The 12386-nt window shown below is 35.3% G+C and overlaps 1 protein-coding gene across 1 annotated transcript in view; it reads left to right on the forward strand.

Moving 5' to 3' along the window:
* USP34 (ubiquitin specific peptidase 34) overlaps nt 1–12386 on the forward strand; it is a 307094-nt gene that overhangs the window by 253615 nt on the left and 41093 nt on the right. The window contains 8 exon segments of the mRNA XM_006862984.1: nt 1358–1411; nt 1525–1620; nt 5555–5619; nt 5714–5789; nt 5869–5916; nt 6037–6102; nt 7403–7483; nt 11861–11946. Of these exon segments, the coding sequence (XP_006863046.1) occupies nt 1358–1411; nt 1525–1620; nt 5555–5619; nt 5714–5789; nt 5869–5916; nt 6037–6102; nt 7403–7483; nt 11861–11946 (572 nt within the window).

The following is a 12386-nucleotide window of genomic DNA, read 5'->3' on the forward strand; positions in this document are numbered from 1 at the left end:
GGCACTTAACAACAACAACAACATTACTAAACCTGGTGTGGCGCTGTTGGTTAATGCGCTAGACTTCAAAGCCGTTTGAACTGCAAGGTTAGCGATTCAAGCTCACCAGCTGCTCCTCGGAAACCCTATACAGGGTCGCTGTGGGTCAAAACTGACTCACTGGCACTTCACAACAACAGCAAATTACTAAACCAATAGTCTCTCTAGATGTCATTTCTAGAATATTTCCTTTCCAACAACAAAAAAAGGGAGAAACAGCAGCAAGTAAACTTTGCAAGGTTCTTTTCTTAAGAAACAGTTTTTCAAATTTTTGGTAAATTTTATTATGCTTTTGTATATTTATTATAATGTGCCTTAAACATTTTTTTAAAACCTTTGTTTTCAGGAACATTTCTCAAATATGTCTACCTCTGTCACTTCTTAATACGGCATCATCCACACTGCTGCTTATCTGCTTCCCTCAGTTTTTTTTAATCTTTTCCTGTCACAGTGTACCTGGAGGTCTCCACTTCCTTATTCATTAGGTGGTAGACCTGAAGTTTGCTACAGCTCTACCACTTTAGTTCTCTTTACAGTCCACATGTTGTTCTTGTCCATTGTCCTAAACTCATTCTTACTCTCTTATTCTAATCTGAGATCTTTACTGATTATTTTTCATTTCTTCCTGTTTTCTTTTCAGTTTCTCTCATTCTTTCTTAATGTTTTTTAAACTTTGTTTTCCATCATTTCTTTGGTTTACTGTTGCCTTTTCCTGATAACTTCTTCCCTTGCCACCCTTGAGTTGTATTGGTTAATATGAAAATCATTAGACTGTCAAAATATTACTTACAACTCTCAGGTTCAATATTTGTACTGGGAGGATTGATAGAGGATGCGAACATGGTATATGTTCTTGTGTTGTACTCTCCTAGGGTATATTTTGAGATCCCAAAATAAATTATATCTTTATTTTAGGAAATATTTTAATAATTACTTTTTTTTATTGGTAATGATGCTGTGGAAGTACAGTTTTAAATTTGGTTTTATTTCTACTTATTAACCGCATTTACAGACGTTAGGCCCAGGTCATCTATTTCCTTGCCGTATCTTCTGCATTTCTGTTTTATTTTAGTAGTAAAATGTTGCCAATATTAATTTTATTAAATTCTCAATCATAAAAAAATGGTACCAAGAGTGATGTTAGGTTACAGTGGATAAAATTGTGAAGGACATCCAATTTTTATGAATGTAATTTTATTTGAAACTTTTCAGTTACTATAAAGTATAAAATAACTGTTTATGAAATAAAATAATTTATATATAAATACTGCTAAGTACACCCATTTCTTAACAAGAACTTTTTCCGCCCTCCATACAGACCAAGACTTATGATTCTGTTACAGATAAATTTATGGATTTCTCCTTTGAAAAGGTAGTCATTTCTTGCATATATAATAATTATAACTGTTTTCTTTCTTACATATGATCTAGTTTTGTAATTATTACCTTGACAAATGAAAATATACTCTTTTTAACCTCTTAAAGACACACAGTGCATATATGCTGTTCTATAAACGCATGGAACCAGAGGAGGAAAATGGCAGAGACTACAAATTTGATGTTTCATCAGAGTTACTAGAGGTACAAGTTAATTTGACTTTAACACTTGTTTAAAAGTATGTTAATTAGTTTTAGATTCTGTTGTGTCACTGTGATCAGCACTGGACTGCAAACCCACAAGGTCGGCAGTTCAAACCCACTAGTTGCTCCTTGGAAACCTAAACAGGGTTGCTTATGAGTCAGAACTGACTCGAAAGCACTTATCAATAAGAAGTACTATAATAGGATGTGATAAAGTTTGGAGCTTTAATCTGAAGTATAGATCGGAAGAGTATAGCAGTCTTCTTAGTTCACAGTAATTTGGGAATCAAAAATAAATGAGATTAAATAAAACCTTAAGAAATGAAAGTGTACATCAATTTGTTATTAGTGTTCTTGGATTGATTGAGGGATTGCAAGTGATAATGTTTTATGCTTCATTATATACTACACATGAACAGTGTTATTTGAAATGTGTTTAAAAGATGTGTATTCTATGTATTAAAACATAAAAAGCTTTCTCATTTGTGCTAATGAGACTTTCCTTATTTCATAATACAAGAAGTAATAATATTACTTTAAGACTTCTGGTGTGCCATTGTAGGATCAGCACCGGACTGTGAACCATAATGTCAGTAGTTCAAACTCACCAGCTACTCCTTCAAAACCCTATACAGGATCGCTGGAAGTCAGAGTTGTCTAGATGGCACTTGACAACAACAACATTACTTTAGCGTTTTAAAACTTATAATTCTGGTTGACTGTTATCCAGAAGCCCAAAGTTATATACTCAGTCAACCAAAAGTACAGAAAGTTACATCTCCATAAGTGGAAACCTGATTTGGGTGGGGGGAAAAAAAAATGTATATATATATTATAGTTATTATTCCATCTAGACAATTCAGCGTTTACTGTATGGTGTTTTGTTTTACTCCCCCTTATTGACACCTAGTCTGAACGCAAAATAGATTTTGTTCCCCAAACACTTTTAATTGTCATCTTGCCTTTACATACGTTGGTGATGAAAAATAAGGTGGCGCTCTGGGTTAATAAATACACTGGACTGCAAAGTCATTTGAACTGCAAGGTTGGTGGTTTAACTTCACCAGCCATTCCTTAAAACCCTATACAGGGTTGCTATGGGTCAGAACCAGCTCAACGGCACTTAAAAACAACAATTCTTGAATTAGATGTTAAATTACTGGTATCTTCAGTAGATAAAAATCTACTGATTTATTTCAGCTACATCATAGCCACAATTAGACTATTGGTGTTAAGTGCTGTTGAGTTGATTCCAACTCATAGCGACCCTGTGTAGGGTTTCCAAGGAGCAGCTGGTCAGCTTAAACTACCAACCTTGCAGTTCAAACCGACTTTGCAATCCAGCACATTTACCCGCAGCACCACACCAGGACTCACATAGACTATAGTCATATTAGGCTATGTTGTTGTTGTTGTTAAGTGCCGTCAGGTCGATTCTAACCCATCGCAATCCTGTATGGGTTTCCAAGGAGCAGCTGGTGAGCTTGAATCACCAATATTTCAGTTCAAATTGCCTTTGCAGCCCAGCCCATTAGCCCAAGCTCCACACCAGGACTCCAAACACCGACAACAACTGGTATTCCCAGTTAGTCTCCTATCCAACTACTAACTAGGCTGTTGTCACCCATATATACAAATCTAGACCTTGCTTTATATAAGCACTAAACCATATAAACGATAGCCATATCACTTAAGCAAAATGAAATTTTAAATAAAACCTTAAGTATGGTGTGTACAGTAACTAACTAGTTCATTTGACCTATTATAATAATTACTCGTTATGTAGTTCTGGAGTACGCCACTATATTTTCATTAGAGAATGAGATTTTTAAAAGGCAGGTAACTCCTTTGTATGACTAAGAAAATATTTACCATGTACTGTACAAAAGGTCAGAGAGGCTCCTAGACCTTTGCTTTACAGAAACAAAAAAAAAAATGAACTGAATGAAGTTAGAATATTCTTGATTGCTGACCTAAATTATTTCCCCTTAGAATATTCTTGATTGCTGACCTAAATTATTTCCCCTATAATTATGTTTTAATTTATTAATGTAAAATTAATTTGTCTGCATTTACCTTTCATTAAAAAATAAAATTTTAAAAAGCCCCCTGTATACCCACTTGACCTGGCTTCAGTGACTAGATGATCACAGCTCAACCAGAAGAAGAAAGAAGAGGGAAAAAAGCATAATCTGATACAATTTGATGAACTTGACCTACACATATGGATGCAGTAGCTCAAAAGAGGGAACAAATCCTTATAGCAAGGATTATTCCCACCCCCTCCATACACAGAGTAGACAGAGATGGGCAACTTGGACATTGGCTACCCAAAATGGGGGGGCTACAAAGGCAAGAAGTGACTGGCTTACAAGCTTTCAAGAGGGAGGCTAAGGCTAGATTCATAGGGCCTGGAAGAAGGTAGAGTCTCCACTGAGTAGTATTCAATCTGTCTGGGCAGGGCTAATGAAATCCAGATGGATCTTTTATGATACAATAGTGAATAATTGTTGTCTGGATTGCTTGTGAGGGTTGGAATTGTAAAGATAGACGTTTTTTAGCAAGGAAAGGAGTGATTAACTTTTCAGCCTAAGAGCAAAGGTCCCTGGGACCATCAAGGGAGAAGAGCGGAGAGCGGGACCCTACCCAGAGAAGCAGTGATGCCTGAGATGGAGGTAGAGATGATGACGTGGAGAGATGGAGCTGTTGGGGACTTTAGACACAGAGAGGAAGAGAGCCTATGTGCTGATGACCGGGGATTGTAACCATAGCAATGAAATAATATACTATAGGATGAATGTAAAACTAATGTTCTCCCATGTAAACTATCACATAATTCACAATAAAACATTAAAAAAAAAAAAGCACCCTGTAAATCAAGATTTCAGATATAAATTAGAATCTGATCCTTTAGATTTGCACACTTAAAACATAGCTATTAGCAGACGTTCCCAAAAGGTGGCATAGGAAATTGAAGAACCATAAAATAGATTAAATAAGTAATTACAAATTGTTATCAGTATACTCAGAAAAGGTGGTCAAGAAAAGGTAGGAAGGTAGTCATGAAATGTTATCACTGAAATTAACCTTAAACTAAGATTTGACATTTAATCATGTGAAGTATATTTCAGGCAAAGAGAACATCATGTGCAGATCTCCTCGGGAAGGATAGAGCTTGTTGGCAAGTTTTAGGAACTGGCAAATAACTAGCTATATAATGTTGAGAAAAAAGAGTGGGCCAAGAAGAGGTTCGACAGGTATATAGAAAGATAGCTTAGCAAGTTCTGGTCAGTGAAGTATGTGTTCACACTTCAACACTCGCAGTTAACTCCAAACACATTGTATTAATTTACATTTGTTTCTTTGAGTTGGTTCCAACTCATAGCAAGATTTAAGGTTTCTGAGGAACAACTGATAGATTTTAACAGCCAACCTTGGATTTAGCAGTCCAGTGCTTTTCATGCATAGCCATACCAGGAGTCTGAATTAATAGAATGTTAAAAAGAAACCATCAAAAAATAACAAAAATTTGAAATAGAACTGAAAGCTTCCCTTTTCCAGAAGCAGACAGTGATGGGCAATAATTTGGCTGTTGCATGGTCAAATGGGTGGAAATTACCACACAGGGTCTAGAGCCAGGCTCTCCTGGCTTGGAAGCAAAAAAAAATTAAATGGAACTCTTCTTTTCAAAATCTCTATAAATGCTTTAAAAATAAATAAATAAATAAAATAAAAATTCTGTTGCTTGAGATAACCAGGTTAATAGTCATAAAATTATAATAATTTAGGAAATACTTTTATGAAGTCCATGTACCTGAAAGCAAATGAACAGGAATTTAAAATGTGTGGGCCTTAAAAGAATAAAAAATAAAAATGTTGCTAAAATGTGTAATGAACTGCTTTCTAAGATCTGATGTTACATTTTTTTCTTCAGTGGATTTGGCATGATAACATGCAGTTTCTTCAAGACAAGAATATTTTTGAACATACATATTTTGGGTAAGTCTGGTAAATTTAGTAACTAATTTTTTTAAAATAAATTTTTACAGAAATCTTATTACGTAAAAATTTTGTTACTCTTTTTAAATTCTAGGTTTATGTGGCAGTTGTGTAGTTGTATTCCCAGTACACTACCAGACCCCAAAGCTGTGTCCCTAATGACAGCAAAGGTAATACATAAACCTTAATTTGGTCAAAATTGACTACTTTAAAAATTAAATTTTTACTTAATTTTATCTTTTCTTACAGTTAAGCACTTCCTTTGTCTTAGAGACATTTATTCATTCAAAAGAAAAGGTATGTGTTACACTTCATAGATTTTTGTATTATATAATTCATCAGCTATCTTTTGGTTTTTATTAGCTTTATCATAGTAGTCCTTATGCCTTCATTGACTGACTTCTCTTTCTTTTTTAGCCTACTATGCTTCAGTGGATTGAACTGTTGACCAAACAGTTTAATAACAGTCAAGCAGCTTGTGAGGTGACATGAAAATTTAGCAAATAATGCATAGCTTAAGATTCACGTTTTTGTTTTGTGCTCTTTTATTACTAAGATTGTTCTTAGTTAAGCAGAATTGTTCTACCTGATATAAATCATAGGTATACCACTGTAAGTTATTCCTAAAATTATTTGATAGCTGATGGCTAAAATTTGTATATCAACTCTCATAAATGGATTTAGCTATTATTACTTAAATTGTTTTTAAATCCTTCGATTTTTTTTTCCCCTCATCTAGTGAAAGGGAAAAGTATAAAAAATTCAAAAAGCTATTCCAGACTTCATAATTTACTTTTGAACGTTGTCAGAAAATACCCCAATACATCACTACATCCAGTTTTATCTCCTCCCATTTTATCTTATGAGACATTTCACTAGATAGTCTTCTCACAGGTAAATTAAACTTAACAATGGTTGGTATTGGTGGAGTTTGTCAGTTCCAACTCATAGTGACCCTGTAGGTTTCTGCCATGCCATTTTGTATCATTTGTTCTACAGCTTTTGTTGAATGCATCCTAATGGTGCCTGCTAAACTTGTTCCTCTGTACTTTCCCCCACTCCTTTGGATTTTGTTTAAGCTGATTGTTAGAACCAGAGGGGTGATTAGATCACTGTTGTTGTTTTTTTTCCTTTTAAAGAAAATGATCCTATTTATATACTGTTAATAGGATCAAAAGATTCCTCAGATATTTATGAGAACTAAGAGAAAATTTTCAAGAGAATGAGTAGCATAAATGGTTAAGAGCTTGACTGCCAGCCGATATGAGAGGTTGGTGGCATGAACCCAACAGAGACATTCAAAAGGCAGGCCTAGTGATCTGATTCTAGAAGTTCACATCCTTGAAAACCCCACGGAACACAGTTCTGCTCTGTACACATGTGGTTGCCATGAGTTGGAATTGACTCATTGGAAACTAACACTAACAACAACTAGAAGATAATGTGATTCCATTTCATTGTGATAAAGAACCACAGGGTATCATCATGCAGACTGTGTGCTGTGCTGTAAGTTGCATCCAGACATCAAGTCGGTTCTCATAGCGACCCTATATCTGGTGTCCAGGGAGCAGCTGGTGGGTTTGAATTACCAGCCTTGGGGTTAACACTCCAGTGCTTACCCTACAGTACCACATCAGGCTGTGTAATGAGTTGACCCTAATTACGATTTTAGCAATTTTAGATTTTAGACTTTAACAATTGAAGGAGTTGTTGTTGTTTTTAATAAGAACTTAAAATAATAAAGACATCAACTACAAGTTAAAATTAGTCTGTTTTCTTACAGTGGTTTTTAGACCGTATGGCTGATGACGACTGGTGGCCAATGCAGATATTAATTAAGTGCCCTAATCAGATTGTGAGACAGGTAAGGAATAATATATTGCAAAAGCTTAAATAAAAAAGAAGCAACTTCTGAGTTTATTCTAAATTTGCCTAAGGTACCTGATTTCTGTTCAACTTGTTGTAAGGCGTCACTTAGTTGGTTCTGATTTATAGTGATCTTATACATAATAGAATGAAACTGCCAAGTCCTGAGCCATCATCACAATTGTTGTTAACCTTGAGCCCACTGTTGCTGCCACTGTGCCAAGCCATCTGACAATGTTTTCCGTGATGAAATAATTCAGTAGTGTACTTTTCCTTCTTCTTAGTTTGTCTGAGTCTGGAAGTTCACTGAAATTTGTTCACCTTTAGTGACCCTGCTGATATTAAAAGTATCGGTGGTGGAACTTTCAGCATCATAGACAGCCACACCCAAGCCACCACAGTACAATAAAACAGACTGTTCAACTATTATCTAATAAAAATGTTGGTCATTTAAACCTACCCAGCAGTACCACGAAAGAAAGAACTGGTAGTTTGCGTCTGTTAAGAAACTTCTGTGAAGCAGGTCTACTCTGTAACTCATGGAATTTCCATAAATCAGAATTAACTCAAGGCTAGTGTTTTGTTTGTTTGCATGTTTGTTTTGGCATCTTAAACTAGCAGTGAAAATAGTTTGCAAAGGCCTACCTCTTACCATGCCATTGTGCTATTGTTTTCACCATCCTTTTTTAGCGAATCAGTTATCGCTCTGATCAAGGAATTTAAATTACTTAGATTTTCTAGATACATGATAAAATCTGTAAAGGGCAGAACCTATATAAGGAGGAAACCTGATGGAGAAGGAAAATTCAGTTATTTTTTACTAATAGAGAAGGAGCTATGGTAGCGTTTTGGTTATGAATCAGGCTGTGAACCGCAAGGTCAGCGCTTCGAAACTACCAGCTGTTCCATGGGAGAAAGATGAGGCTTTCTGCTCCCGTAAAGATTTACAGCCTCGGAAACCCTGTACAGGGTCGCCATGAGTTGGAACTGACTCCACGGCACATACCAACAACAATAGAAAATTATAGCAAAGTGTTAAGACTGTACCCTTTCAGAGGTGAACAACTTGGCAGTTGTTCTTATTAATTTGTTGTTAAAGTGCCATATATAAAATCTGTTTCAACTCACAGCTACCCTGTATAGAGTTTCAAGGAGCAGCTGGTTTGAGTCACTGACCTTGTGGCTCATAGTCCAGTGCTCACCCTACAGCACCATCAAATTCTGCTTCTCATAGGTTTCACTGTATAAAAATGTAACTTTTTGTTCTCTCAGATACTGCCCTATTTAATAGTTACTCTGATTCTTTTTCAGAACTTAGATATTCTAACCATAGGTAGAATCCTGCATTGGTGTTGAAAGTTACTAGGACACATCTCATTCCTGTGATAAAGTCTAAATTTTCACATGATCCAATTTGTCTTCCTTGAGTTATTATAAAGATTAGACAGAGAAAATGTATATATAAGTTTATATTCACTTAGATACACAAATTGTTCACCCTGATGGTACAGCACTTAAGCTCTCAGCTGTTAACTGAAAGATTGGCAGTTGGAAACACCTGACAGCAATAAATACACAAAACCAGAAACTTAATATGAATTGTGTTGTTGTTGCTAAGTGCTGTTGAGTGAGTTTCCCACTCACAATGACCATGTATAGGGTTTCCAAGGAATGGGCTGGCTGGTAAGTTTCAACCGCCGACCTTGTCAGTCCAGTGCCTTGTCTTACAGACAGGACTTCAATATGAGTTATGCCACTATGTAATTATTCCTATTGCTGCTGAGTCAGTCCTGATGCATAGGTACTCTATTTTGTTGTTATAGTTAAGTGCTGTCAAGTGGATTCTGACATAGCGACTCTGTATAGGGTTTCTGAGAAGAGGTGAGATTGAACCACCAGCCTTGCAGTTCATCAGCTTTTCAGTGTGGCACATTAATCCACAGTGTCATACCAGGACTCCCTATAGGTCACAGTAAACTGCCCCAAGAGGTTTCCAAGGCTCTAATATCTATGAAAGCTGATTGCCACATCTTTTTTCTGAAGGGCGGCTGATGGGTTTTAACTACTGACCTATTGCATTTTTTGTGTGTGTGCTGTTGATGATTTCTTTGTTTGGTATTCTTTTCTGTGCTGAGAGGTCTTTTTACTTAAGAATTTTCATTTCACTCCTCCATTGCTTTTAAATTTGTGTTTACTGAGTCTTTATGGCTTTCACATGTTTTATTTTGGTGAGGAGGCTAGCTAATTTTCTTTGTAGTTACCCTGAAATTTGCTTTATCTTCCTCAGTGTAAAACCATCTGTTCTACTTGGACATACATCTTAAGTTCCTCTCCATATGAAACTTTTGTAACTATACCATTTATTCCCCAAACAACTTTTGTTTTGAAGTTGTCATCTTTTACAGATTGATATCATCTTCCATTTTATGTTTTCAGTCTTACAGGTTTATTGTGTTTTTTTAAGATTATTTGTCTTGATTGGTTTCCGAATGATGTTGTCATGTGTCTTACTCTCAGGATGCTTTCTGATGTTGGACTCCCTTTCAAATTTCTTGTAAGATTGTATTTTACAAATTCCCTTAATTTCTGTTTATCTCGAAATAATCTTAATTTCACTGTGTATGAAGATTAATTTTATTGAATATATAAATCTTGTTTGGCAATTATTTTTCTCTGAGAGTTTTATATATGTCATCCAATTATCTTCTTGCCTACATGGTTTCTGCTGACAAATCAGAGCTAGTCTTACTGATAACATTTCATTTTTTCTTAACTGCTCTGAGGATTTTTTTTATCTTTGGTTTTGTCATTTTTTTCTTAACTGCTCTGAGGATTTTTTTTTATTTTTGGTTTTGTAAATTTTGATCATGATATATATTAGTGGGTGATTTTCTTGTGGGGTACGTGCATAAAACAAACATAAAAATATGTATGATCTGCCGCCACTCAGCTGGGTCAGCAGGCAAGAGGGACAGGGCGAGTATCTGGAGCCGTTCTGTGCTGGCCTGCCTCTGCTCAGTTGGATTGTTGGGCAGGAATACGGTGGTGGCTAAGGCTGGGGGGTAGAGTGGTGGTCAGAGCTGCAAGGGCAAAATGAGAGGATCATATCTTAGTTTTCTGGCGATGGGGCTGCAAGGATTGCTGTGCTGCTAATCACCAAGAGTGTAGAGAAATAGAGAACGTGCTCTACTGATCACTGGGCAGAGGTACCTGGGCTCTTCCTGTTAGTGGAAGCCAGTAATCGGAACCTTGTTTCACTACATGTGTGTCTACACAGTAATTCCATGTCCTATTGGGAATTCTATAAAGTTGCCCTCTATGTTCTTCACCAGGGCTTTCTGCTAGCTTTATCTTTATCTCAGTATGGCCACACTATGCAAGGCTGGCTGGTAGGGCCCCCGCCATTCTGACCAAACACTGAGATGCTTCCACTCAGTACTAGATCTAGTTCCTCCTTATCCTATCATTTTTGATGCTCAGGATTCCAGGATTGTTTTCTGTATCTAATTTCACTTAGCTTTCAAGTCTTTGCTGCAAAGATTTACAGCCTTGTAAACCCTATCTAGTTTGAACTGACTGGATGGCAGTGAGTTTTTGGTCGATAATGGGTAAGAAGTGATATCTCATTATGGTTTTGATTTGCATTTCTCCATTTGCTAATTATATTGAACATCTTTTCATGTGCAGTTTATTAAACATTTGTGTATCTTCTTTAGGACATACCCTAACCATGTTTAATTATTTTAAAAAATAATCGTAAATCGTATTTTCTTCTCTTAGGCATTGACTCTGATAGCTGTCCTTCCTTGTTAGCCCTTTCTAAGATGGAAGATAAATATTCTTTTCTGTTTATCTTTGCTAACTCAGAGTTTTTATGAAATTTTATTTTTATAATCTTTTAAAAGGCAATTAGTTTGTTATAAAACTGAAGTTCTGCCACTCAACTGCTAACAGAAAAGATCAGTAGTTTGAACCATTTGGGAGTAAGATGTGTCTGCTTTTGTCAGGATTACAGTTTTGAAAAAACTGTTTTGAAAAAACAGTTCTATTTTGTCCTTTAGGGTTGCTGTGAGTTGGAATTGACTCAGTGGTACACAACACCACTTTATAACACTGAATATTCTATTTCATGTAATTTTTGCCTCATAATTATAGGGTATAATCTATAGGTGAAATTTTTAGAAAGCTATAGAATGGCAAAAGATAATGTGCAAAATAGAAATAGCTGGCAGGGCATTTTGAGTCACGTTAATTTTTTCAGTATCTTTATTACTTTATTACTTAATTTCAGTATCTTTATTATTTAATTTATTACTTTAAAAAATTACTTAATTTTTCAGTGTCTTTATGGTAAGTTGTCCTTTTCCCTTTACAGATGTTTCAGCGTTTGTGTATCCATGTGATTCAGAGACTTAGACCTGTGCATGCTCATCTCTATCTACAGCCAGGAATGGAAGATGGGTAAGAAATAACTAGTAAATATTTTATTAATAGCCATTCTGGAATATTAATGTTCTTCTGTGAAACATAATCTGTAATAATACAGGTCAGGACAGATCTGAGAGTTTTTTTGTTTTTTCTTATTAGCATATCATCTAATTTCTGTACAAATAACTTGGTAACTTAGGTTGGGTTTTTATTTTGCTTTTTTTTTTTTTTTTAAATTAGTCACAATATTAGAATCCATTCTATTACCAATATTATTGCTATTAATATTCATTATTACAAAGATAAAAAGCATTAAATGCATGTTATTTAAAAATATATTATTCCTCTCAGACAATAACTTGGTAACTTAGGTTTGGGTTTTATTTTGCTTTTTTTTTTTTTTTTAAATTAGTCACAATATTAGAATCCATTCTATTACCAATATTATTGCTATTAATATTCATTATTACAAA

The sequence above is a fragment of the Chrysochloris asiatica genome, unplaced genomic scaffold, assembly GCF_000296735.1.
Source record: "Chrysochloris asiatica unplaced genomic scaffold, ChrAsi1.0 scaffold00052, whole genome shotgun sequence".
In the NCBI taxonomy this organism is placed as follows: domain Eukaryota; kingdom Metazoa; phylum Chordata; class Mammalia; order Afrosoricida; family Chrysochloridae; genus Chrysochloris; species Chrysochloris asiatica.